At 39.6% G+C, this 23,612-nt stretch overlaps 6 protein-coding genes across 9 annotated transcripts in view; 2 read left to right on the top strand and 4 right to left on the bottom strand.

The window, feature by feature from the left end:
* The window catches only part of LOC128891834 (uncharacterized), a 42,961-nt gene extending 39,418 nt beyond the window's left edge, over positions 1 to 3,543 (bottom strand). The window contains exons 1-2 of the mRNA XM_054151696.1: positions 3,419 to 3,543; positions 2,901 to 3,018 (exon numbers count right to left, since the gene is read on the bottom strand). The gene's annotated coding sequence lies outside the window, so the exon portion shown is untranslated. The remainder of the gene's footprint in view (positions 1 to 2,900; positions 3,019 to 3,418) is intronic.
* Positions 3,544 to 3,673: 130 nt separating this feature from the next.
* On the top strand, positions 3,674 to 5,048 carry LOC128891868 (RNA polymerase II subunit A C-terminal domain phosphatase SSU72). The gene is made up of 4 exons (XM_054151781.1): positions 3,674 to 4,020; positions 4,159 to 4,302; positions 4,389 to 4,647; positions 4,824 to 5,048. Exons 1-4 carry the CDS (start codon positions 3,938 to 3,940, stop codon positions 4,923 to 4,925), a joined length of 588 nt encoding a protein of 195 aa, XP_054007756.1. The 5' UTR covers positions 3,674 to 3,937; the 3' UTR covers positions 4,926 to 5,048.
* Positions 5,049 to 5,239: 191 nt separating this feature from the next.
* On the bottom strand, positions 5,240 to 8,042 carry LOC128891829 (large subunit GTPase 1 homolog). Its single transcript, XM_054151676.1, has 4 exons — positions 7,801 to 8,042; positions 6,168 to 7,557; positions 5,773 to 6,094; positions 5,240 to 5,630 (listed from the first exon to the last, which is right to left on the bottom strand). Exons 1-4 carry the CDS (start codon positions 7,900 to 7,902, stop codon positions 5,495 to 5,497), a joined length of 1,950 nt encoding a protein of 649 aa, XP_054007651.1. The 5' UTR covers positions 7,903 to 8,042; the 3' UTR covers positions 5,240 to 5,494.
* Positions 8,043 to 8,261: 219 nt separating this feature from the next.
* On the bottom strand, positions 8,262 to 16,143 carry LOC128891818 (uncharacterized). Of its 2 annotated transcripts, none has more exons than XM_054151662.1 (9): positions 15,892 to 16,143; positions 14,981 to 15,444; positions 14,631 to 14,900; positions 14,148 to 14,299; positions 11,938 to 12,035; positions 11,469 to 11,829; positions 11,185 to 11,396; positions 10,782 to 11,117; positions 8,262 to 10,697 (listed from the first exon to the last, which is right to left on the bottom strand). In XM_054151662.1, exons 2-9 carry the CDS (start codon positions 15,302 to 15,304, stop codon positions 9,295 to 9,297), a joined length of 3,156 nt encoding a protein of 1,051 aa, XP_054007637.1. In that variant the 5' UTR covers positions 15,305 to 15,444; positions 15,892 to 16,143; the 3' UTR covers positions 8,262 to 9,294. The 2 variants fall into 2 exon arrangements, with proteins under 2 accessions (XP_054007637.1, XP_054007628.1); XM_054151653.1 differs by having other exon boundaries at positions 15,647 to 16,142.
* A 45-nt stretch (positions 16,144 to 16,188) lies between these two features.
* On the top strand, positions 16,189 to 18,079 carry LOC128891852 (NAD-dependent protein deacylase Sirt4-like). 3 transcript variants are annotated; one of them, XM_054151760.1, is made up of 6 exons: positions 16,189 to 16,342; positions 16,538 to 16,577; positions 16,651 to 16,714; positions 16,781 to 17,057; positions 17,131 to 17,413; positions 17,656 to 18,079. In XM_054151760.1, the coding sequence occupies exons 2-6, from the start codon at positions 16,569 to 16,571 to the stop codon at positions 17,983 to 17,985; spliced, it is 963 nt and encodes a 320-aa protein (XP_054007735.1). In that variant the 5' UTR covers positions 16,189 to 16,342; positions 16,538 to 16,568; the 3' UTR covers positions 17,986 to 18,079. The 3 variants fall into 3 exon arrangements, with proteins under 3 accessions (XP_054007735.1, XP_054007744.1, XP_054007725.1); XM_054151769.1 differs by lacking the exon at positions 16,538 to 16,577 and having other exon boundaries at positions 16,191 to 16,342; XM_054151750.1 differs by lacking the exon at positions 16,189 to 16,342 and having other exon boundaries at positions 16,364 to 16,577.
* A 108-nt stretch (positions 18,080 to 18,187) lies between these two features.
* LOC128891871 (hemicentin-2-like) overlaps positions 18,188 to 23,612 on the bottom strand; it is an 8,666-nt gene continuing 3,241 nt past the window's right edge. The window contains exons 2-5 of the mRNA XM_054151791.1: positions 22,982 to 23,181; positions 21,483 to 21,803; positions 19,765 to 20,253; positions 18,188 to 19,504 (exon numbers count right to left, since the gene is read on the bottom strand). Coding sequence (XP_054007766.1) covers positions 18,954 to 19,504; positions 19,765 to 20,253; positions 21,483 to 21,803; positions 22,982 to 23,181 — 1,561 coding nt within the window. The 3' untranslated portion in view covers positions 18,188 to 18,953. The remainder of the gene's footprint in view (positions 19,505 to 19,764; positions 20,254 to 21,482; positions 21,804 to 22,981; positions 23,182 to 23,612) is intronic.

Genomic DNA, 23,612 nt, shown 5'->3' with positions numbered 1-23,612 from the left:
ACTACGGAACTATAAGTTAGAAATGACAAGTCAGGAGTCGTGAATTTTACGAAAATTCGTCTAATTCGAGTTGCATCGAACATTGACCTTCTCGCAGCGCACGAGCAAACCGCACGAGTGACGAAAGCTATTACTAACGATACAAGTAGAGGAGTCGGAGCTCTAAATTGGTACCGTCAATCGTCAATCAGTTTGCCGGTACGAGCAACGAAAGGAGTTGCACCAATCAACGAGATGGACATTCAGCCGGTTAAGAAACGGATTTAAACGCCAGATGTAAATTGGTGCCTGTTTCGTGTCGTAACAGCTAACTCCACGACAAAATTAATTCCCTACTGTCGTCCGTAGCGCACACGTGAAGACGCATCTCAACGTTTAACGAAACCACAAAACTCGACAGCTATCCTAATTCGTTAAAGAATTAAAATTACGCATGAATAAACTTTCAGAAAAAAATTTAAAGAAACTTAATTTATTACCTTACTTTCTGATACGCGAAAAATATTACGTTTTATCAGAAATGGCGACGGACCTATCGAGAGAATTTTAGGTTATACTGTGTCCTAATCGTAAACGAGATCTCGAGTGTTCGGCGATCGCAGCTGACGAAAGAAATTCGCCCAGATCGCAACGAAAGAGGGATCCAAGAAATACAGATTGGCTGATCGCGGAATTAAAGTCTCTCAGCGATCTCCGCCTTAATTCGAGCCACGAAACCCGCAATTTTCATTGTCGACGCCGCTCGTTACGTCTCCGTTTTGCAAGAGATCCGCAGCCGTACGACATTATGCAATTTAACGACGAGTTCGCTCGGTACTCTTCCCTTTTGTAAAAGTCAATCAACCGACTTGTGTGCTGGCTCACAGGCGAACAACGACCAACTCGAAACTCGTTCCTAACACGAGATGCGTCGAAATATTCTAACAGTCGAACCGCTTCGCTTGCACGAATAAGAAATTCTTCTTGAAAGGATAAATCGAAAACGTAGAATTGAAAGAACCGAGCCGTAGTTTCGTAGAAAATTGCACTTCAGACACGCGAAATTTGGTACAAAAGAATCTAAGGGTGACAGGTCCGCCGATGGGAAAACCATGGTCTTACTACGTCGCACAGTGGTCCGGATGGCCAAAAACCTGGCCAAAATTAAAAGGAGTTTTCGGATCTTCGCGAAACTTAGTATTTTAGGGTTATTTGGGCCGCAAATTACGAATCTGGTATCAGAATTGCAAAATTCAAACTGGCGGATCCAATATGGCCGATATGTATATTACAAAGTTATTAGATTTTCATGAAACTTGATATTTAAGAGTTATTTGGCCCGCAAATTACGAATCTAGTATCAGAATTGCAAAATTCAAAATGGCGGATCCAATGTGGTCGACATGCATATTAAAAATATTAAATTATTATGAATTTTTTATGAAATAGGATTTCTAGGTTTATAGGGCAACATAGTTAGAATACACTGGCAGAAATAACAATAATAAATTAATGTTAAATTAAAATTAAAGATAATAAGGTTTGTTTTAATGCCGCGTAAACAGTCTTCTTTTCCTTATAAGTATGGACTTTAAATTTAAATAACTTAAAATGACGCAAATTTGAGCAAGTTTTCAAATTGGATGTCATATCTGACGTGTTACTTTATATCAAGAAACTTGGCAGAGCGTGTCACTCGGTGACTATTATCTTTATTTTCCTTTTATTTCTTAAATGTAGCTATAAAAAAGTTTTTTTTACTTTATGCTTTAAAAATTATGTCGTCCAAATAGTGGCCTTTACGGGCGATACACATTTGGAGTCGTTCTTGAAAGTTTTCCATCACTCTCGCTAGCATTTCGGGGGAAATTCTTTCAATTTCCTCTTGGATGTCCTTGTTTAGTTCGTTCAACATCGGCCTGAGGTATCCCCACAGAAAAAAGTCACACGGACTTAAATCCGCCGAGCTACGGTCCATACAGGGAGCGCGAAATTTTGCGGATGATGTTTCCGGGTCGAGTGATTTCTTTACGCGAAAGAGTTCGGAAGTAGTTCGGCGGATTTAAGTCCATGTGACTGTTTTCTGTGGGGATACTTCAAGGCTGAGGTTTCCAAACATCGTCCCTGGTCCTTGAATGAACTAAAGGAAGCCATCCAAGAGGAAATTGAAAGAATTGCGTATCGCCCGTAAAGGCGATAATTTTTAAAACATAAAGTAAAAAAACCTTTTTATATATAGATTTAAGAAATAAAAAGTTTCTGGTGGTATCTCGTACCACTTTTTTTCAATCGTTTTTTAAAATGTGGGAGTTATTTCTGCCGCACCCTGTACAAACGCTAGTAGTATTAGTTCCATCTGTTCCACCTGTACAACCCATTTCTGTTACAGTTTTGGCACTGTCAACAAATTCACCGACGATTCTGTGACAAAAACATCGCGACGTGCGTGGCACGTCTTTACAGTGCAAGTGATTCAATACAGTAGGAAATTAACGTAACAATTATGTTAAAGATAACGGCTATTTTGTTAGTTTTTTTTAACGAGATATTTGCGTTCTTATGTTTTTCTTGTTGTCATTGTTATTACATTGTACTTGATATCAAGGGCACATTGCCCGTAAATAAAGTATTATTATTATTATTATTATTATTTAACGAATGGACTATGCTTGGGACACATGATATTTGTGAATATAACAAAAAATTTTCAACAGTGTCAACAGTTTTCAAACGCTTGAAATATTACGAATCTGTCTCATCGCGAACTGTGTCGCAGTTTGTAATTCGGTCGACATCAAGTGTCGAGATAATTGGAAAATTAGCAAGACTTCCGCAACTTTATTGCTTCACTACAGTATCGACACAACGCGATTACGTATTTACGCAACTATTGTTCTATTGCCGATAGAATTTTGACTTACCACATTCCTGCAGAAATCACGCGGTTGAGTTTGAGGTTAAATCGTTAGCCACCGGGAATATCGCGTTCTATCTTCGTCGAGGAGACTGTTTGCAATCGAAGCCTCACGTTTCGTGTACCTGCGTTGAAAAATAATATTAACCGCGACCTTGTCATGATTCGATCGGAGATCGTCCCTTTCTGTGTCTCTCCCCTCAATGACACCAGTACGACTTTCATCGATACGCTCCTGGCACTATTTAAACTGCTTTTTGGAAAAACGTATTCACGCTTCAACAATTTCTATTTCACCCAACACGCGACATATCGAATGAACGTCGCATTTCATTCGCCATCTACTATTCGAATCGAATTCTATCGTTAGTTAACCTAACAGGGTTAGCCTGCGATCGAATACGAACGTTTCTGTCAACGACGCGAATGTCCACCCGTTTCGAACAATGTTACGATTTAATAAGTAAAGTCAGGTTATAAATCTATGGAAAAAGATAGCGAATATTGAATATCGACGTTACTTACCCGATTATCACGTTAGCGTTGCGTAGACTTCGAATAAACTCGTTGAACTGGCGGGTTTGAAACTTCTTCGTGACGTCACGAATGCTGGTCGATAAAAATTAATATTTACCACGATCCTCGCCGACCAATGTTTCGTTACTGACTGTCGATTCCTTGGCTACGAATTCACGTTTAGGCACAGATGGCGCCTCGTGGCAATAACTGGCGAACCTGAAAGTGTAGAAAACGCTTTTCATCGCGATACTTTATAATGAAAGGGCGATAAAGTTGTCGAGGGGGCTACGAAATCATTTTGTTTACTAAATTCCTACATATTTTTCGCGATACAACGCGAGTCCCCTCGTCGTCTGATCTCACCACAAAGAAAGATATATTCTATATTGTATTTTATGTAACGCTAACAGATGTACCGTATGTGACAGACAGCGTAACGACCCTTAAGGTTAAGTGATATTACGCCCGTATTTTTCTTCCTAATTCGCGATTTCTCTTTTTAATCGATAGACAGGTTCGAAAAGAATGCCTGCACCAAATTCTATCAGCGTGGCTGTAATATGTTCTAGTAATATGAATCGAAGCATGGAAGCCCATGCTTTCTTAAGGTAACAGGTCCTGTTGATAATCAAATTCTACCCTCTACTCTTTTTTTTCCCCATAATATCTACATATTCGTATAGCTCATCACTTATCACAATTTTTATTTCAGAAATATAAATTTGATCTATATAATTTGTTTTCAGCAAAAAAGGGTTCAACGTGAAGAGCTTCGGAACTGGAGATAAAGTCAAACTTCCTGGAAATGCTCCTGATCGTCCAAACATTTACGACTTTGGAACATCCTACGAAGAAATCTACAATGACCTCTTAACGAAAGACAAGCAATAGTATCCTATTGACAGCACCAATAAATATTTTCTATTTCAGATAGAACCTTCTTTAAGCGATTAGAATTCCTTAATGGTAATCTCAGCTATACACAGAACGGTTTGTTACACATGCTGGATCGAAATCGTAGAATAAAACCTAAGCCTGAAAGATTTCAATTGTCCAAGGACAAGTTTGACATCCTCATCACTTGCGAAGAACGTGTCTATGACCAAGTGATCGAATGCATGGAGTCCAGAACTCAGGAAGATAATCAACCTGTACATCTGATCAATATCGATATTCAAGACAACCACGAGGAAGCTACAGTTGGATCTTTTCTCATTTGCGAATTGGTCACTGTGGTACTTTCAAAATATGTCTTAAATCATGCATTATCAGATGGACAAAATTTTTTGAAATAGATGATAAGACTAGTTATTCGATCGAGCATCTATTTAAAGTTTTGTCTATTTTTAACTTTTAAAAGTTAAATGACTTTTCTATAATACCAACTAAAGTAAAAAATATGGTGTTACAGCTGGCGAACAGCGAGGATTTAGACAATGATATAGATGAACTGCTTCACGAATTCGAGTCCAAGTTTGCGAGAACGATTCTGCATACTGTGCTCTTTTATTAAAAGGACTTACAATTATCAGGGACCTGGTGTTCGTCAACGATTTAACTTATAAAGGAAACTAAATTATCTATATGAAATGTACCACCGCATTATCTGGACCAGATTATGTAAAAACGAATTCCAATAGCGACGATTAGGAATTCGATTCGTGCTTCCTATCTAACAGATTATTGCTTTCTGAAGGATATGTTCCAGAAACTTACCGCTGCGTCTACAATTAACACCTACACATGGCAAGATGTAAAAGAAAGTAAGATCGCTGCGTTTGTTCCAGTGATTTTTTAATGCTGATATTGGAGGAGTTAGAGAAATAAACACAAAGGACATACAAATTACCTAATATTTCGATCGTATAATATATACACATAGAAGTATTTTTGTGAATAATTCTTACATGTGTATGTATTCTATCGTTAGATTGTATTTGTGGTACGTAGAATCGATATGAGTCTCTGATACGCAAATATATTCAGAGATTTGTATGTTACAAAATATGATCCGCTGTTATATAGCGAAAAGGCCTTGATTCACATAGTTAAAAAAATGATACAGTACTAACATCCATAATTTTAATGTTTATCCAGATGAGCGAACAATCTTCTTGTTTTTTCACGTTTCTTTTTATTCGAATGTTTATTTATCTTTTTCCATGGTTTCTCCTCGATTAATAAACTCTGCGTGGAACCGGCTACCGATACTACATCACTGAAAATTATAATTATCGGCTATTATCAACAAGAAAAATTTGTATAGACGCTCCATTACTTATTATTATACAAACGATTAATGTCAATAATTATATACGGATAACTTTATCAAATAATAAATATACAATAACGTTACATACCTAGAACCAGGACGGTATAAACCGTGCATTTTTCCAATCACCCCTTTCGTATGTACATTCGAAAAACTATTACGGAAAAATATTTGGTCTACGTCTTCGGAGCTGATCTTGCTCCCTTTATTTACACGTATCGTCCGAAGTGGCAAATGTTTGTTCGCGGAAATAATTTTTCTTCGTGGAGGGAATGTATGGAACTTTTCTTGCTCTACTGTTGGTGGTGCGACGCAATACAAAAGTTTACCGTTTACAAAATCTTTTAAAAGGTATCGGGCCGCGCGTGGATTATCTGGTTGTCCATTTTGCGTCATGAAACCTCTGTTATCTAAAAGAAAAGAGAGCTTTATAGGTGTTCGCAAGAAATGGGTTGTTCAATTATTATAAACACGATTACATACACCCATACGCATTTAAAATCTCTTCCGCGGTTGGAGGGCGATCAGGGTCCTCTCCATCTAAAGGCTGAGGTAGCATGATACCGTAAATATCCTCTATAACGTGCCTTGGTATTAAAGTACCTAATAACGTGACCGGTGGAACTTGATCTCGCATGTTATCGATCGGTAATATCCCGTTTAAAATCATGTCTGCTTTCGTACTAACAAAGCTTGGCATTACCAATCCAGGACAATCGCAGAGAAGTAGATCCTTATCCAGAAAAAGCGTTTGAAAGTGTTTCGTTTTCCCTGGCGTCGCAGACACCGATACCTTTTTGGACATTAACAAGGCATTGATAGTGGAACTTTTACCTACGTTTGGATATCCTACTAAACCAATCGTTGTGATATCTTTCGCGTATGTTTCGCCCTTGTAAATTGTTTTGAAGAACGACACCAATTGATCTCTGCTTAATAATTCTGATGAATTTTCTATCGTTGTATCGTCTTCCTCTGTACTTTCTTTATCCATTTTTCCAGTTGAAGCGTTTGATGTAAAATCACATTCTTCGTTTTCAATTTTACAATCCCTACTTGTACGCACTTCGTTCGTATTACTACTACCATCGTCTGCACTTTCATATTCGCTCTCTGAAGCAAATTCTGAATTATACAATGACTCGCTATCTTCTTCCTCCAATTCATCTTCCGTTTCGTTATCCGGCTCGTCTTCCGAATTTTCCTCCTGTATCGACTCCTCAGTCTTCTGTTTTTGAGCAGCTAACGTAGCAGAAAAGAATGCAATTTTCACGTTAATATCTGCAAAGTACTTGGCCCACACTTGTCGTTGATCGTCCGTTAAAAAATCAGCTTTATTAATTAATATCACATTCATCTTTTTAGAATCTACTTCTTTGACATAGGCTTCTAAATCTTCGCAGCGGAACAGTAGAGGATTCCGTGCGTCGACGATTTGTACGATAACATCGCTGCGCTCCACTACTCTCCACAGTTGTCGCCAAAACTCTAAATTCTTTTCATAAGGAGTTAATATTAAACCTTCGTCTTCCTGCAGCATAGCGAGGGAACGCCGCCATTCTAAAAATTCTTCTCGTTCCTTAGCTTGTAATTCTTGGGCTGTAGTTTCGCTGTTCCATTTTGGTCTCCTTGGTATCTTAAGAAACTGTTTATTCTTCTTTTGCGACTCTAATACTTTCTGTTTCTCGTCTTGGGAAAGTAATCCTATTCCACTTTTCGGATTGACAAACTTGATGTTCAGTTTCTCAGCTTGAAACTCGGTTCCTGCTAACTCGGCAGTGGAAAGAAATTCTTGAAAGGAACTTTCTTCTGTGACGGATTGAAGATTGAGACGTCCCCAGTCGTATCCATCGTTCAATTCGGTGTTATGAATCTATTTGTATGTACAAAATGTTTACTTATGTATTAAACCTCGATGACCTTGTTTATTTCGTTTCTTGTTTTGAAAATGATCACATGGTTGAAAATGTTTAAATAACGATAAATGGTTTGTTATGATTACGCTAAACTTCATAGATTTTAATATTACGAATTCTTAATAAAATTGGAGGTATGACTCCGAGCACATGCACTGACAAATAACAATGAGAGGTTAGGAACAAAATCATTACCTTACCATAGGCATATCAGCGCATCTTTTAGCTTTCATGGAACTAAAACGGTCCCTGATTAAAGCTTTCCCTAAATTGCCGCCTCCTGTCTTTCCTTTTTTACCCATTGTGTCAAACTTTACGCTCAAAAGAACATGACATGAAGTTAATCTTTTCCAAAACACATTACCGTTCACTTTGGTTAGTTCTTAGTTAGCACGAGGAATGTAGGAAGCGCTGGTTACGGGATTAATATAAATCATAAATATAACGACAAAAATATGTTTAAATATTGACCAACGGATATTTCAAGTGTACATGAACAAAAAATTTCGAATTTAGTTCGATATACGGTTGAGATATCAGGGTGGAATTAAAATATATATTTATACATCGTACATTTGAGCTATATATAGTCAATTACGGTAAACGTAGTTATCTATAACAGCTACAAATTAAAACTGGGACAGAGCTTGAAATTGAATAATTCAGCGTCTTACTCCACTTTTATTAATAACTGATAGGTAAACTGTTCTGGTTCACAGTTTCTCGACGACCAGCAACAATTATGAAACGTTCGACATGCTCCACATGCTTCTTTCCACCCTTTATTCCACGCGCCGATCGATTCTCGAATTGGAACATGAAAGTTCTTCCGCAAGGCAGCTTGTGAACAGTTTTTTTCATCGAAATAATATTGGATGTTCATCAATTATATATTACAATTTCTCAGCGGGCACTCTCGAGACCACTCGCATCATTTCGCGTACGATTGTTAATGAGATGCGGAGAGGTCGCAGTTGTTTCAACGGGGAACTCCCCATATTTAGAAATCTAGCCATCTAATGTGGATAACACCGTCCAACAAATAAAGATCTGATTTCTATAGAGCGATTTTCTCGTTTCCCAGAAAGGAGCGTCTACTTCTAAACATCGTTGCGATAAATCTGTATTTGCATATATCTGTCGACAGGTCTCTACTGTAGCATAAGAGCTTTACTGGGTTCATGCCATTTCGGTTTACAGTAGACCTAACTGTAGACTTAACCCAGCGGTGTTTAGAAATCGATGTACTTTCGTGGAATTTTATTTTCCCGTGATCCCTTAATTTAACCCTAAAATCATACGTCTCTACAAAAACTCATCTTCTTTAGAAAGTGAGAATGAAATTCATCAAGGATCCAATGGCTATAGCAAAATGAAAGTTCGCGTTGGACAATGCAATCGGTTCGCTTCGCAGGAAAAGAATAGCTCTCTCAAATAAAGTTTCTCGAAAAAAAATATACTTTCATCCAAGTACGCTGCGCGTAACGCCCAGTTCAGAGAGTACAAAACGGCTCGCAACGCGTCCGACATGGGTCGTTAGCCTGCACCGCGATGCTTACATAGTACCACCACGTTCCACGCCATAACTCATCATCGGCGACTGTACAGCCTGCACGAGGAATAACGCTGCTTCGTGCAGGGACAAACTACAGTCTGGCCAACGTTCATAACATAGAGACACTTGAACGATTGTTTCAATAATCTCTTCCCCTGATACCTCGCGAGGAATCGCCGTCGCGTCCTCTGCCACGATTGTTGTATCCACTCCTGCCCATGTTATTGTCGTTGGGGCCACGATTCATAGGACCACGACTGGGCGGTCCCAGCTTATTCCCGAAATTACCAAAGTTCGAGTTAAAATTATTTGGCGCGTTCTGACCAGGATTCTGGCCACGGAAACCAGGCCCAAAGCCTGGTCGATCGAAATTCGGAGGGCCAGCGTTAGGCCCTCGAAAGTTCGGTAAACCTTGAAAGTTGTTACCGAATGGACCTTGATTCGCCCCAAACAAGGGCAACGGGTTGGGCCTGAAGTGTTGATTCGGTCCGAAATTACCGTTGGGTGGTGGTCGAAAGTTAAGACCAAACCCTCCAGGGGGTGGACCGTTCGGTCCAAAGCCAGGATGCATGTTAGGATGATGCATCATGTGCATAGGACCGTCGATTCCTTGCATACCAGGATGCAGAGGTTTGTTCTGCATAGGATGCTGAGACATGTTCGGGTGTGGGACTAAACTCGGAATCGGAGGGGGCATGTTGGGATTGATGTTCTGCATATTGTGGTGACTGGACATGTGGGATATGCTGTTGCCTAAGTGGGGCATGTTATTACTCATACCAGGGCCAATGCCCAACGGCATATTATCGCGTTTGTCGAAGTTGCTCGAGAAACTGTCCCCTTTGCGGGGCCCATCGTTCATCGATTTATCGTCGTCCCATCGCGAACCACTATCTCTGTCGTCGTAATCGTTATCCAGGGGTTTCTTCAACGGGAACCCATGTGAACTTCTAAAGTCTTTATCGGAGTAATTGCTCCTTATATCGTAATCGGAACGCGAGCTAGGCCTGCCAGGTCCACTGGATATGCTGAACCGCATGTCTTCGTCGCCGCGATTCATGTTTCTCGCGTTATCCCCGTGGGAGAGCTTCCTGAGATCCTCGTCGTGTCCGCCATAAGAATTGTTCTCGCCGGAGTGCTGATTGGACTTTCCCCCAGTGTACCTCAAATCGGTGTCGCTGGATTGGGAATCCTCCGTCATTATTCCTCCGAAAACTGGTTGATGAATCTTCGATGTACGATCGCTAGCCCCGCCGTCGCTCCAGCCGATCAGCTGATCAAATTTCCTTTTACCACCGCGGTTCAGGGATTTGAGAAGTTCAGGATTTTGGGCGAACTTGGAACTAGGCAGAGGCGGAGGAAGTTCAATATCGGGAACCTTGGAATAGTCTATCTCGCCATCGTCTTGCAGATACTCTTCAGATTCATCCACGTTGTCCGGTGGGCCCACGACGTCACGCAATTCTTCGATTTCCCCGGAGAACACCAGCTTATTTATTGCGTCGTTTCCTTTGGTGATGGCTTCCGCTAGCTTGGAGCCAGCTGGAAAATTCGTAACGATATGTAACGACTTCTGATATCAAATGACGAACACGAGACTGTAAACCAGTATTTTACGATACTTACGCTCCACGGGGATCATTTTTCCATACAATATAATACCATTAGGTGTCACTTCGTTCAGAGGCACCGCTCCCGGTGTAGTTTCGATCAACTGATTCACAAATGCGTTCAAAGCCTCGACTTGCTCCATGTCCTCCGCCTCCATTTCGTTCCATTGCGCTTGGAAATTTCTTGGGATGGGCTTGCTGTACGGAACTTTCTTGTTGGCGAACTTCTTCCCCTCGTCGACCGCGTGGTCCAAGTCCAATCCTGGAATTCCGCCGCTTTTGTCCTCTGGCTCGCCATCGGCGTTGATTCTGTCTTCTGGTCCCATGCCAGGTATTACGGCCGCTTCGTCAGCTACAAGATAGTCGAATTATTAATGGTACGATCTAATTTAACAAAAGCTGCATAATTTCTTGCATACCAATTTCGTGATCGTCGACGCCTGCAGATCCCGCAGGCAACGTGTTGAGATTATACTTATCCCTCATCAAATCGCCAGGCCTGTTTCGCGTCCAGAACTTCGAAGTATGGTCGTTGCTACCGGAACACAGAATATGACCCAACGGATGCCAAGCTAACGTCCAGACTATGCTGTCGTGAGCCTGTTCTATCGCACCAACTTCTTTGTCAGCTCTAAACATTGATCACAGCATGTAAAACAATGTAAAAGGTGGAATATTAAGAAATATAAAAATATACCCATACCCAACGTGCCAGAATAAAATAGCTCCGTCGCTACCACCGCTACAAAACAGGCCTTCGTGGCTCGGGTGCCACGCGACGCTGGAGGCTTCTTTCTTGTGGCCACGAAACGTTTGAACCTCTTGGCTTAAATTCCTAAGGTCGAACAGCTTGAGCAAGTGGTCCCTCGAAGCCGTTACCAGCCAATTTCCATTTTCGTTCCATTTAACGTCCATGACCGTCGACTTGTGTGCATGTAATGTTGCAAGCGATTGCCCGCTCTTTGGATCCCATAATTTGACCGGTTGCTGATTATCTTTGCTCCCAGAGATGACTAGACTTTTTTGTGGATGCCAGTGCACGCACTTCACATCAGCTCCATGACCTAAACAAAAATTGGGTGAGTGCCTGTTCTGATAACGATTAATTATTCGCGAAAAATATAATTTCACGATAAAATACATATTAAATTTAATTATAACGTAATATATACCCCTCAAAATTCGTTCTTCGTGACAGCGAAGAAAGTCCCATATTCTGACTGTTCCATCGTCACTGCACGTTGCCAGCTTGTGATCCGTTGGACTGAAACTACCCGCCCAAAACACAAGAGTTATATTCAAACAATACGCTGTTGGATAGACGAACAAGTTCTTTATTTTTTTAGACGTTCACAATGGAAGATCTTCGGTATGATAATACTATATTGTAACGGCGTGTAACACATGTTTCAGTCTGATTTTCTCATGTAGGCACAAGCATTGGAGTATTTTGATATTGAAGTAACAGCATAGCACGATAAAAGATCAATTACACACTGAGTTTCATTAACTTTTATTGAGATTCTCTTTGTACAAGTGCAATATAGTCAAAGTGGAAGGAAGCGAATGTGAAGTATTTATTGAATTCGATAGAAGGAGATTGAAGACATATGGTACACCTTACGGACATTATTATAACACAACTTCAGGACATGATTACTAGAAATCGAAATCAAAGCATGTAATGGCTTACATTTATTACTGATTCGTCATTTTGTACTAAATATTCTCGCATGCAATGTATGTACAAAACAAGCGGAAAATATCGTGAGAATTTTCCCTTATTCTCCATGGTACCATCTGTTAAGTTACTTATACGTTTGCATATCTACGCATGCATCCTTAACGGATCCTAAATAATATATTCTGTAAAAGAATTTTGTTTTATCAAAATCAGCCTACAAGTTCGTAAAGCATCACAATTTTCAGAAGATTACTCGAATAAATTGTTTGGAATTAAACAACAAGCTGTTATTTCACGAGTGACCAGTTCACGTATGAACTCTTCCTGAGAGTTCGAGCGTAAGCAATGCACAAAAAAAAACTGCACACAACGCCGCGTAAAAATAAGTACGCGAAACTTTACTTTTTGGTTGAATTTCAAAAGTAGTTAATATATCGATTGCACTATGTTCTATGGAATACGCATAGTGGATTTTACTGTAAGCGCATCTCAAGGAATAGACAGACATCAGTAATAAAAGGAAGATCTATGTGTAAATATTGTAAATAAACAAAAAACCATCATCGACAGTCATATCTGGCACTCAAACAAATATTCATTGCTCGTTAAGCAACAAACTGTTCCCATTTGTCATGAAATTAGAATCTCTCTTTGATGCCACATGACCACCGAGTGATGTACCAAGAGTGATATTTTTTTTTTAACATTTTAACGTTTATTACACAAAAAAAATGTCCGAAGTGTACATGAATTTCATTATATCTCTCTGCTACTTTCTCTCTCTCTCTCATCTGCAAAAGGGCACAAGTGACACAAAACAAAGAAAAAATACTTTATTATCGAAAACCATGGAATACTGCGGTGTCTTTATTCAACTTTATTGAAAAACTTGGATGATGTAAAGAAGGACACAGGATATTTATTTTTATTATAATTCAAGTGGGAATCTCGACTAGGTATTGGCCGTATATATTTCTTTCTTGTTTATTGGTAATTCTAAAATACACATCTTTACCCAACAGCCTGGCTATGTAACTCCTCGAACCGAGAGCCATAAGGACCTAATATTATTTTTCAACAGTTCGTTTCAACTCCTTCCTCGACTTTTTGCGAAATAATAAGTTCTTACTGCTACGATCTAGCGGACCATGTAAATCGACTTAGGTCCCTAAGACTCTAGGAGTACAAATGATAAGTTTCGTATCAACACGCGTACAACATAGTCGACAGAAAAGTTTACACTATCCTTGCGTATCGACTTTGAATATCATTGTGATCCGTGAAGGTGCAGAGAATTAAAAAAATTTCAGCGTAACAGCGAAGATCTAGATACACGCTCGTTCAATCGAAAGAGACCGACGCATTCATTTAAGGAAAAATAACTGGAGCTACCATAGCACGAATAACGAACTTTTCATCACAGATTGATTTTGTATCACAGATTCTTAGCAAACCAAGAATTTGCATATTGCCCATGCGCCTGATACCAGAAAATTTGTTCAAACACTATCCATCGAAAACTCTATAAATCACCTGTGTACCCATACAAGAATCACTATTTTCATAGCAGAAGTGTTATAAAACCAGAAAAGGAAGAGAATGAGAGTCGTGTCCAGTATCGTAACTACAGCAAGGATGGACGGATCATCGATAACAGTAGCGCAAGAGACGTAAGGACTAGTGTGGTGGATGGTATACCTGAGTCCTCTAATCGCTTCTTTGTGCGCCTGAAACATCTTGACGTTGTTCATGTTGCTCTGCCAATACTTGACGTAGCCTGCATGATCTCCTGTGACCATCCAGCTCTCGTTGTGCGACCATACCATTGTTCTTACTGGACTATCGTGTGCCTGCACAGACAAAATCAATTTCTTTGCTTAGCATCCCTGGAATCGATGTATACAGAAGGAACAAATTTGTTGCATTTATTACTTCAAAAATGTATTTTCGTTAAATTAAAAAACTTTTTGCTGAGGGCGATTTACATATAATTAGATCAAAAACGTTACAACTTAAAAAATGGTCGAGAATTTTATTGCTAAACGATTAATAGAAATAGGAAAAAAATTAGAGTTACTTTTTAATATATAACAAAGTTTGAATGAATGAAGATATAACGAGGGACATATACATCCTGAATCACATGTTAACGATAAAATTGAACGCTAATAAGAAATATACCTGTAGAATAGTTTCAAAATTAAAGGTAAGGCCGTTCCACAGAGTAAATTCTCCGCTAGATGCACCGGTAACCAGACGTCTCCCCTCCGGTGTCCAAGCCATACAGAAGATCGGACAACGCATTTTATTTGTCGCAGTCTTCACGAATCTTGTGGTAACTGCATTTATGGGGTTGTCAACGTAACTGGGTGGTGGGAGTAAATCAGGATAATACATTACATCTGGCTGAAGAGCACGCCTGTCCCGATAGTCCCTCTGCCAAATTCGATTCTACACACACAAGATTCATAATATTAACAATGTTTTACATTAACAACGTAAGATTTTGTAATATAAAATAGCACGCCTACCTCTAAACTTTTTATAATAGCGGAATTGTAATCGACTGTTTTGCGCATAACAGATTTTCTAAGTCTTTTCCCATCGAATTCGTCTTGCAGAGTGTCTTGACCGGCAGCAACAATTTTGGGAGCATGATAAGGTCTGAACGGTTTAAAGAAACCACGAGCTCCATCACGGTGGTTGATGTACCGGTGTTGGTAACTTCCAGAGGTGTTTATAGTAGTTAAATTAGGAGGTGGAGCCGATAAATTAGGAGCAGCGGGAGGTGGCACCGACATATTAGGTAAACTTATGGCTGGCGGAGGAGTCGCAAATTGGGTATTTGCAGACATAGCGAAATAATTTAAGGGATGTTACGACTAATTCAAACATGTAAAAGAAAATATAGTCGAAACAGATAATAAGGAACAAACATATTCGTTGCTTGATACTGCTTGAAGTCGCTATGCAGAATCCATTGCAGTTTCTAATTCTGTAAATAAACATTAAAAAACAGTTTTCATTAAGATTTTATTAAATACCAACAGAGTGTTTCTATTCAGTAATTTCACCTAACTTTTATTAACTTTGTATATCGGTATACATTTAAAATTATTTTATGGGATTAATGGGAAAATGCACTTTCACAATATGTGAAAGTATAGAACTGACTTGTCAATACGAAAGGTTTGTACCTTGTTTATTCCTATTATCGCAGATTTCAAGTTTTCTTTGATCGGTTCATTAACATACGACTAAATATTCGATACACGTAAACGAGCAGCTAGAACTCGCTTTCAGAAATATTGGAATGGCAACGAAGGTTAGACGATATATTTTCTAGAAAAATGAGAGCAACCACGACAAACGCAAACTTTATTTAACTCCTAAGCTCTTTCAACGCGAAATAAAATACGTTTACGAAACGTGATGAAACAACCTGCTCGTTAATTGCGAATAAAATTTTCTTTGATGCTGTCGCACTGTAAAACCCTTAGAATGTACACAACCACTTATTTTCACCGAATATAGAAAAACGTTTTTTGAAATCGATCAACCAATTATAGAAAGCGAAGGGGCCATTACTCGACGAAAGTATCGACAACTGCGGCGTTATACTCGAAATATGTAAATTTAAACGCAACGGGCAAACAGTAAGAAAATTGTGTGTCCGCTACGGACGCCATTACTCTTCTGGGCGATGACATCCGTTTTATGTTTCCACTTCCGTCGGTGGTTTTTTAGTAACTTATCGTGGCTCGTGTTTTAATCAAATTTTATTGATGAAAATCAATCAGTACACGCGAAATTAACGCGAGTATCTTAAAGTGATAAGCTCTTAGTATGGAAACTTGAAATAGGGTGCAGAGTAATAGGGAGTTAACCATAAGGTGAGTTCCACTATTGGTCATGATCGCCCATCATTGGTGAATCTAGTGGTTCCTAGTAATGTAGATCATGGATCGAGATCACGTCTCAGTGGATGCATCCTGTGGTTGTAACTTTAAAAAGAAATAGTCACGTGTGTGACAGAATATGCTTTATACATGAGGTGTATCAAATGAAATGTCAAAGGATCATTATAGGGCTGCATCGTCACGAACCAAAAAGGAGTCGATGATGAAAGTTGGGATGACTTAATCCTTAATAAAGTTTAATAGTTTGTACAATATCTGAAATATCTGTATTGTATTTTAAGATGAATTCCATTCGTACTGGGATGTGTAGACCTGTATATAAAATTGGAGCACCAACAATATTATGTAAGTTCATTGGTTCTATGTGCTAACTCTATTTATTGTAGTTAAATTAATGAAATTGTTCTGCAGTTAGGACGTATTCATCGATCCTCACATTTGTACCGAAATGCGAACAAACAAAGGATTCAGATTTACTGAGGTTAAAAGAATTCATTGATAAACACAATAACATTTGCATATTGACAGGGGCAGGGATTTCTACGGAAAGTGGTATACCAGATTATAGATCCGAAGGTGTCGGACTGTATGCAAAGAGCAGTCGTAGACCGGTACTGTACAAAGATTTTTGTGGAAGCGATGTTATTCGTAGACGCTACTGGGCTAGGAATTATGTAGGTTGGCCAAGGTTGTGATTTTCTAATGGAAAACAGAATTTAATACGACCAAATTTAGTTTATAACAAAGACTCGATCTCATAGGTTTTCTTCTATTGAACCTAATAACACACATAAAGTATTAAAAAAATTGGAAGACGCGAAAAAAGTGAGATGCATTGTTACTCAGAATGTAGATAATTTGCATGCAAAGGCAGGAAGTAGGAAAGTTATAGAGTTACATGGTACAGCATTCAAAGTGATGTGCCTTAATTGCGATCGACGAATATGTAGATATTCTCTGCAAGATATTTTGGACAGGCTTAATCCAAATATGACGGCAACTAGTCAAATGATAAGACCAGACGGCGACGTAGATCTGTCACAAGTATGGGATACAATTATTAATTGCAATTGACAAGTATACGACCGATTGATACCCAACTCTGTTTAAAGGGGTAGTTTAGTACTTTATATATATATAAATGAATAACTGAATAGAAATGAAAATTTATAGATGCATGGTCTTTCGTTATAGTTCGAGGTTAGGAATTCTTAAACTACTCCTTTAATTTGAAGAAATAAAAATGTACGCAAATCTGAATGTAGGATGAACATACATTTTAACAGGAACAAGTGGAAGAGTTTGTTGTTCCATCTTGTGAAGCTTGCGGCGGTGTCCTAAAGCCTGACATTATATTTTTTGGCGACAATGTCCCGCGCCAGATAGTGGAAAGCGTGAAATACAATGTCGAACATTCTGATTCTTTACTGATCCTGGGTTCTACATTGACCACATTCTCTGGATATCGGATAGCGTTGCAAGCCAGCAATGCTGGAAAGCCGATAGCCATATTAAATATTGGCAAAACCAGAGCGGATGATCTTGCCAAGATTAAAGTGGAAGGTAGATGCGGCGATGTGCTATCAAGAATTTCTACGATGATCCTAACAAGTTAATTAACTATCTTTCGTACTTCTTACAAACTGGGCTGTGATTATTGTAAATAAACTTATAATGCACGAATAAAAAAATGAACTATTTTGTTTAAAATTTTCATTGTTTTTTTTTATAAGTGCGACGGTGAGCAAACGAGTACTTTTTACAAGATCATTTCGTCGATGTTCGATTCTTGATAATTAATATAATACATACTTATTATTTGGCATTACAATTAAGTATAAAAGTTTTATTAAATAAAATTACTAATAGATATAAAAGTACTTGCTGCTACAAGGCTTTGAGGGATAGAGGAAATTCATATTTTACATGGAACAAAAATTCCAATACAAATATTCATTGCAAACATATTTCATAACGAAATCAACAAGCCTAATATTTCGAAATTTGTTAAACTCCCTGAACCATTAAAACTTTTCCACTCTTTGCAATAATAATCTTAATAGAACACGACAATGTCTATGTTCAAAAGCATTATTAAAACCATTAAAATCTCTGATTATTTCACTTACCATAATAACCTTTAAAGTGAATCTCAATTGCAACAATAATAGCAACAACGAATAATTCAACTTCTATTTTAAAATTTGTAAACACCAATTGTCTAACTACTATAGGTTGGATAGTACTCATAACATTATCACATCTGTACCAAAGAAAATCCTTTGAATATTACCCATGCTATACTTTGGTTTGATACCAAATAATGGGACACGTTTTTTGACCTAATATTCAGTTTCAGACCTTTGTCTTTTGCGGTCTGGCATGTAAGTTTGCCAAGAAAAGTTTATCGTCCGCAGACTTGTGTCTCATTACCAACATTCTAATACGCTTTGGTTCAACGTCAAGCAATGAAGCGTCGTTACAGCAGCTTCCAATTTTAAACAGTGGCGTCAGTGACACGCACGTGAATGGACAGCTCAGTATCAGTCAGCAGTGACCGTCATGGCACTGAACACGATAACAGTCACACGATCGTTGGTGGCTGAAGAACAGCTGGCGCTCGCCTGACTTTCAAAGCTTCTGGACTCATGGCGCGCACCTGCTTGGTGATTTGGTCATAGTCGTACGTGACGGCCAGCCCACCCTCGGAGTTTGGCTTCCTGGTACTGTAACCTTTGCCTTGTGAAGAGTTCACCGTCTTCTGTCTATCGTTCGTCGCTGTATTACTGTAAAAGGCGTCCGCTGCGATGCTGCCCTCCTCCTCTTCTTTCCGATAACGTCGACTCTTGAACCTCAATATGGAATACACAGCGAGGGATATCAGAAGCAAGAGGAACAGCAGACCCACGGCAGCAGCGGCTGCTATTACTCTCATTTCCGTTGGGTCACGGATGAGCAGTTTAACGTTCGTCGAATCCCTCCCCTTTTCGCTCTCCACCAACAGAGTGTACACTCGAGCGTCTTCTTTCTGCAGATCCTTTATTACCAGCTTCGCCCAGTAGCAATTTGTTATCATCTCGTTTTCCTTGATGTGCTCCAATGGCACTGCCTCGTACTTTGGATGAATGCTCTCACCTGGACAATCGACGAGTGGAAAGCGTTAGGAACCTTACAAACATGGATAGTTTGTTTTGACGCTACAACATAGTTGACCCTTTCAACACGACTTTTCTGTATTTGAATTCTACTCCTTTCTCGTTTAGAAATTAATTGTATTAAACTAGGGTTGGCTATACATCAAAGACTATAACCGAACGAGAAGAGACGATTTACCCCATCATGAATAATTTTCTTTTTATCTAGATATGTTCAAGGTGTAATACAAGAAATCGTACCAGCTCTGATATGGGAGCTCCCCCACTGCCAAGCAACAAGTTTAGGCGGTGGTCTGGAACAGAACCGTGACTTGAGGACGTGTTCGGATTCCCCAGCCCACCCCAGCGACTCGTAGAACCCTTTTCCCCCAGTGGATGGTCTAGCTTGTATCTCTGGCGGTCCTGTTACGTGAAGCATGTAACGAGCCTCGCTGGGCATTTCTCTCCTCACACCGTTGATCACGTTGAACGCCACGCATCGATATTCCCCTTCGTCGGACCACATAACGTTCTCCAAACGCAGGCGTTTACCACCGTCCTTGTTCTGAAGGGGATTCTCGATGGCCTCCGTCACGCCCCCACGAAGATGCATCCATCTGTACTGAGCCGGTGGGTTCGCCTCGAAGTCGACGCACTCGAAGGGATCCAAGCTCGTGCTTAGCAGAGTCGTTTCCTCGAACTTCAGCGCTGTGTCGTTGCCGGACTCCTCTTCCTTCAGCCTGGGACCGTCTGTAAAAGAGGCAATTTACTTGAGAATGATCTGTATTAGCTGTATAATAGATTATGTATAATTTTAGTCTTTTGGTCAGTACAGTCATTTGCTCAGGAATTGGCGAGGCAGTTCGATTGGCTGTCGCGTAAAGGTCGATTTATACTATCCCTACAGATTACGTTACGTTGGTAACAGGTCCAGAACAGTTCCGACACAGACACGAGTGTTTATATTACACGTTCGTCGATCGGTGGAACCGATCAGTCGTTTAACAGAAAGCGTTTCGTAAAGACACGTAATAGCACAAATAGGAAAAATGTTTTCACATTTAAGTATGCCGCCATTTTGGTGTGCACAAGTGCTTGAGAAGAAGAAAAGTTGAAGGAGAATATTGGACGCTATACAAAATTAACATACGACGAAGAAAAGTTTTTTCAATATTTTAGAATGTCGGAATATAGTTTCAATTTTCTTTGGGGAACAATTGAAAATTCTTTCAGAAAGAAGAACACGGACTTTTAAGGAAGCAATTAGCCCAAAAGAAAAATTAGCGATATGTTTAAAGCAAGTATTTTTCAATAACAATTCATAAATACAAGCATATAAATAAAGTAATATTATTGATATTCTCCACCGAACTGCTCATAAAAACTACTGGTGGGTGTAGTGGCAGTTAGAGTGGAGTATGAAGTCGATGGAAATTCTAAGAGTAATGTTTCTTTTGAAGACTGTGAATATTGTTGCGGGTCTGTGCGGATAGTATAAATCGACCTTAATGGTTGCATCTGCAAAGCTACCGCGACCGAGACGAAAGAGAGGATGGGCCCTCTCCTTGCCCCTGTGCCGTTCTGCTCGTAGGTGTTTCGCCAACTCCTGAGCAATATACAGTAGCAGATACTTCAGCCAATGTAACGTCTCTAGCAACCCCAAAGACAACTCGAACTCCTATTATTCTTTCTGAGTAGTAATCATAGTATATAGCAGGAGTAGTATTAACTCCTATTATTCTTCCACAGTAGTAATCGTACCAACAGTCGCAAGAACAAAGTTACAAATTTTACCGTATCCCCGTAAATTGGGTCTGTCGTTCTACTACAAAGGGAAAGTCGTATTACGTGTCTGCAACAGGGCAGCGTCGAGTACAAATTGACGTGTTTATCAATAACCACAGGTGCGATTACTTCCTCCCGTTGTTCCTCCTTAAAACTAGACATCACGGTAAAAGTCGAGCTACTTCGCCACGAACATTGTACGTCCAGCCTGTAGTTAGCCGGGGCGCTTTCACCGATAACGTTGACCGCCTTGCAAGAGTAGAGACCGGCGTCGTTTCTCTTCACCGGCTCGAATCTCAGCTCGGAGCCCGTCTGCGTGCTGTTCTGATGCGTTCTGTTTAGCATCAACGAAACGACGTTGCTCGTCACAGTGACGGGAGCTGAATCCTTGAACCACTTGATCGTTCCGCTGGGATTGGCATCCGCGAAGCATTTCAGGCTCATAAAGCTCGCCGAATCCTCGAGGGCCGCCACCAGCAGCCGCGGTTTCGTCTCCAGCCGCACCTCGGGAGTATCTGGAAATTCGTGACGCCGTTAGTACGAGCCGACCACCGTTTCGCCTCGTACCGTACGATGGTTGGTCTATTATTTTACAGAAAACGGTAATTGCGCTCGTAAAAACTGAAATCTCGAGGATGGACGACTGCGGTTAATTGCAGCTGGCTATGTAGACCATAATGCCAGAATATACCGAGTGACTGACCAATGTAAGACTTTGCCTTTGTTTAGCTTGTGGAAACTTGCTGAGAGGTTAACCGTGTAAACGCGAATATCGAGCGTTCCAGCCTATGGAATCGATTGAAGCTGTGTTAAACAATGTAATTTAGTAGAATTCTACGTGTTCAGTACGTTATCAAACGTTTTCTAAAGGTTTCCGGTGGCTGGAATACCGTTGGCGTCGGTTTCGTATAAACGCGAATATCGAGCGTTCCAGCCTATGGAATCGATTGAAACTGTGTTAAACAATGTAATTTAGCGCAATTCTACGTGTTCAGTACGTTATCAAATGTTTTCCAAAGCTCTCAGCATTTCTTATCAGATTTCTGTTACTAATCCTTTAATAGGTTACATAGATTTACTGCAATTAATTAGGAGGCTTAGATAAAAATGAATTTGGATACATGCTTGCCTCTTTTTATATAGGCAAGAGTCAGCATGAATGGCTGTCGTGTAATATAACTAAATAAATATATAATAAATACAAATTATAGAAGGTACATAAATATATACATAAAATTGAAATATAGAATATAGAATAAATAAATAGAGTAGAATTATATATAAATAAATAGAATAGACCATCTCCGGTAAACCTCACGTTAACTATAATTTATTTCACGAGAAGAACTCGGAGTATCGCGTGTTTAGCTCTCTCGGGCTCTAAAGGGATACTTTTCGTAGAATTAGATTGAAAATCCAAGGACAGATACCGTGTGACACGAAAACAGGAGCAATCGGTAACATCTCTATTCTTCTCCGTGCTTTAGAATTTGAATGCTTCGCTGATTGTATCTATCGAAGTAACGCTGTCCTTCATTTATTTCGAAAAATTCCAAATAATCTGATCCAACGTGGAAAAGTGAATGGCACCTCAGAATTGCAAATTCACCCTTTCACTGGGCTGCTTGAATAGACGTTTCGGTATGCGATAAAACAAAAACAAAAAAAAACAGAGTACCAGAGATATACATACAATGCACATCCAGTCGTGTTTCCGCAGAAGTCGGAACGAGGCTGGATGGATGCATCGTGATACACCGAATCGGCAGACCATGGGCTTCTCTTTGTCCACGGACTCGCAGAAGACTGTGGGCCGCCCATGTTTTAGGGCTGTCCACTTCTGTCGTGTTCGTCTGCTCCCTCAGAGGCTCCACCTCGTCTCCTCCTATGTACCTGATTCAGAAAGCAAATTTTTCAGTTTGTTTTGCGTACAGAAAACACTGTTTATCTTATGGTGGACCCTACAGAAGGCACAAAAGGCGAGAACGAAAGGCTATGATTTCACGTTCACAGGTGCAAGTTAATCATTGGAAGATGCTCCAATTAATTTAATTTTAAAGTTCTGAAGACTGCTAGTACTTTGAGTGTCAGACATGCTCATGTCGCACCTCGTCGTGACGCGGCGATTAATACAGTATAGTACACAGTACAAAACAGCATTATACAGTGTGATACAATATAAGATACAGTATTAAATCATAATACAGCGTAATACAGTATAGTACACAGTATAAGACAACATAATACACTGTTATACAGTATAAAAAACAGTATTATATCAAAATACAACGTAGTACAATATAATACACAGTATAAGACAGCAT

The sequence above is a fragment of the Hylaeus anthracinus genome, unplaced genomic scaffold, assembly GCF_026225885.1.
Source record: "Hylaeus anthracinus isolate JK02 unplaced genomic scaffold, UHH_iyHylAnth1.0_haploid 0, whole genome shotgun sequence".
Classification (NCBI taxonomy): Eukaryota; Metazoa; Arthropoda; class Insecta; order Hymenoptera; family Colletidae; genus Hylaeus; species Hylaeus anthracinus.
The sequence above is the reverse complement of the archived record's forward strand: the minus strand, read 5'-3'. Positions and strand labels throughout refer to the sequence as shown.

What these genes read in the sequence shown, in the direction of transcription:
- LOC128891868 (XM_054151781.1), top strand. Translation starts at nt 3,938, where the DNA reads ATGCCTGCACCAAATTCTATCAGCGTGGCTGTAATATGTTCTAGTAAT. An exon ending in GAAGCCCATGCTTTCTTAAG is followed by an intron (nt 4,021 to 4,158) that starts GTAACAGGTCCT and finishes ATTTGTTTTCAG; the next exon opens with CAAAAAAGGGTTCAACGTGA. An exon ending in TTTGCGAATTGGTCACTGTG is followed by an intron (nt 4,648 to 4,823) that starts GTACTTTCAAAA and finishes ATGGTGTTACAG; the next exon opens with CTGGCGAACAGCGAGGATTT.
- LOC128891829 (XM_054151676.1), bottom strand. Translation starts at nt 7,902, where the DNA reads ATGGGTAAAAAAGGAAAGACAGGAGGCGGCAATTTAGGGAAAGCTTTA. An exon ending in GATGCGCTGATATGCCTATG is followed by an intron (nt 7,558 to 7,800) that starts GTAAGGTAATGA and finishes ACATACAAATAG; the next exon opens with ATTCATAACACCGAATTGAA. An exon ending in GATTTTAAATGCGTATGGGT is followed by an intron (nt 6,095 to 6,167) that starts GTATGTAATCGT and finishes CTTTTCTTTTAG; the next exon opens with ATAACAGAGGTTTCATGACG.
- LOC128891818 (XM_054151662.1), bottom strand. Translation starts at nt 15,304, where the DNA reads ATGTCTGCAAATACCCAATTTGCGACTCCTCCGCCAGCCATAAGTTTA. An exon ending in CTATTATAAAAAGTTTAGAG is followed by an intron (nt 14,901 to 14,980) that starts GTAGGCGTGCTA and finishes TTGTGTGTGTAG; the next exon opens with AATCGAATTTGGCAGAGGGA. An exon ending in ATTTTGAAACTATTCTACAG is followed by an intron (nt 14,300 to 14,630) that starts GTATATTTCTTA and finishes TTGTCTGTGCAG; the next exon opens with GCACACGATAGTCCAGTAAG.
- LOC128891852 (XM_054151750.1), top strand. Translation starts at nt 16,518, where the DNA reads ATGTCAAAGGATCATTATAGGGCTGCATCGTCACGAACCAAAAAGGAG. An exon ending in AAAAGGAGTCGATGATGAAA is followed by an intron (nt 16,578 to 16,650) that starts GTTGGGATGACT and finishes TTGTATTTTAAG; the next exon opens with ATGAATTCCATTCGTACTGG. An exon ending in GCGACGTAGATCTGTCACAA is followed by an intron (nt 17,414 to 17,655) that starts GTATGGGATACA and finishes ACATTTTAACAG; the next exon opens with GAACAAGTGGAAGAGTTTGT.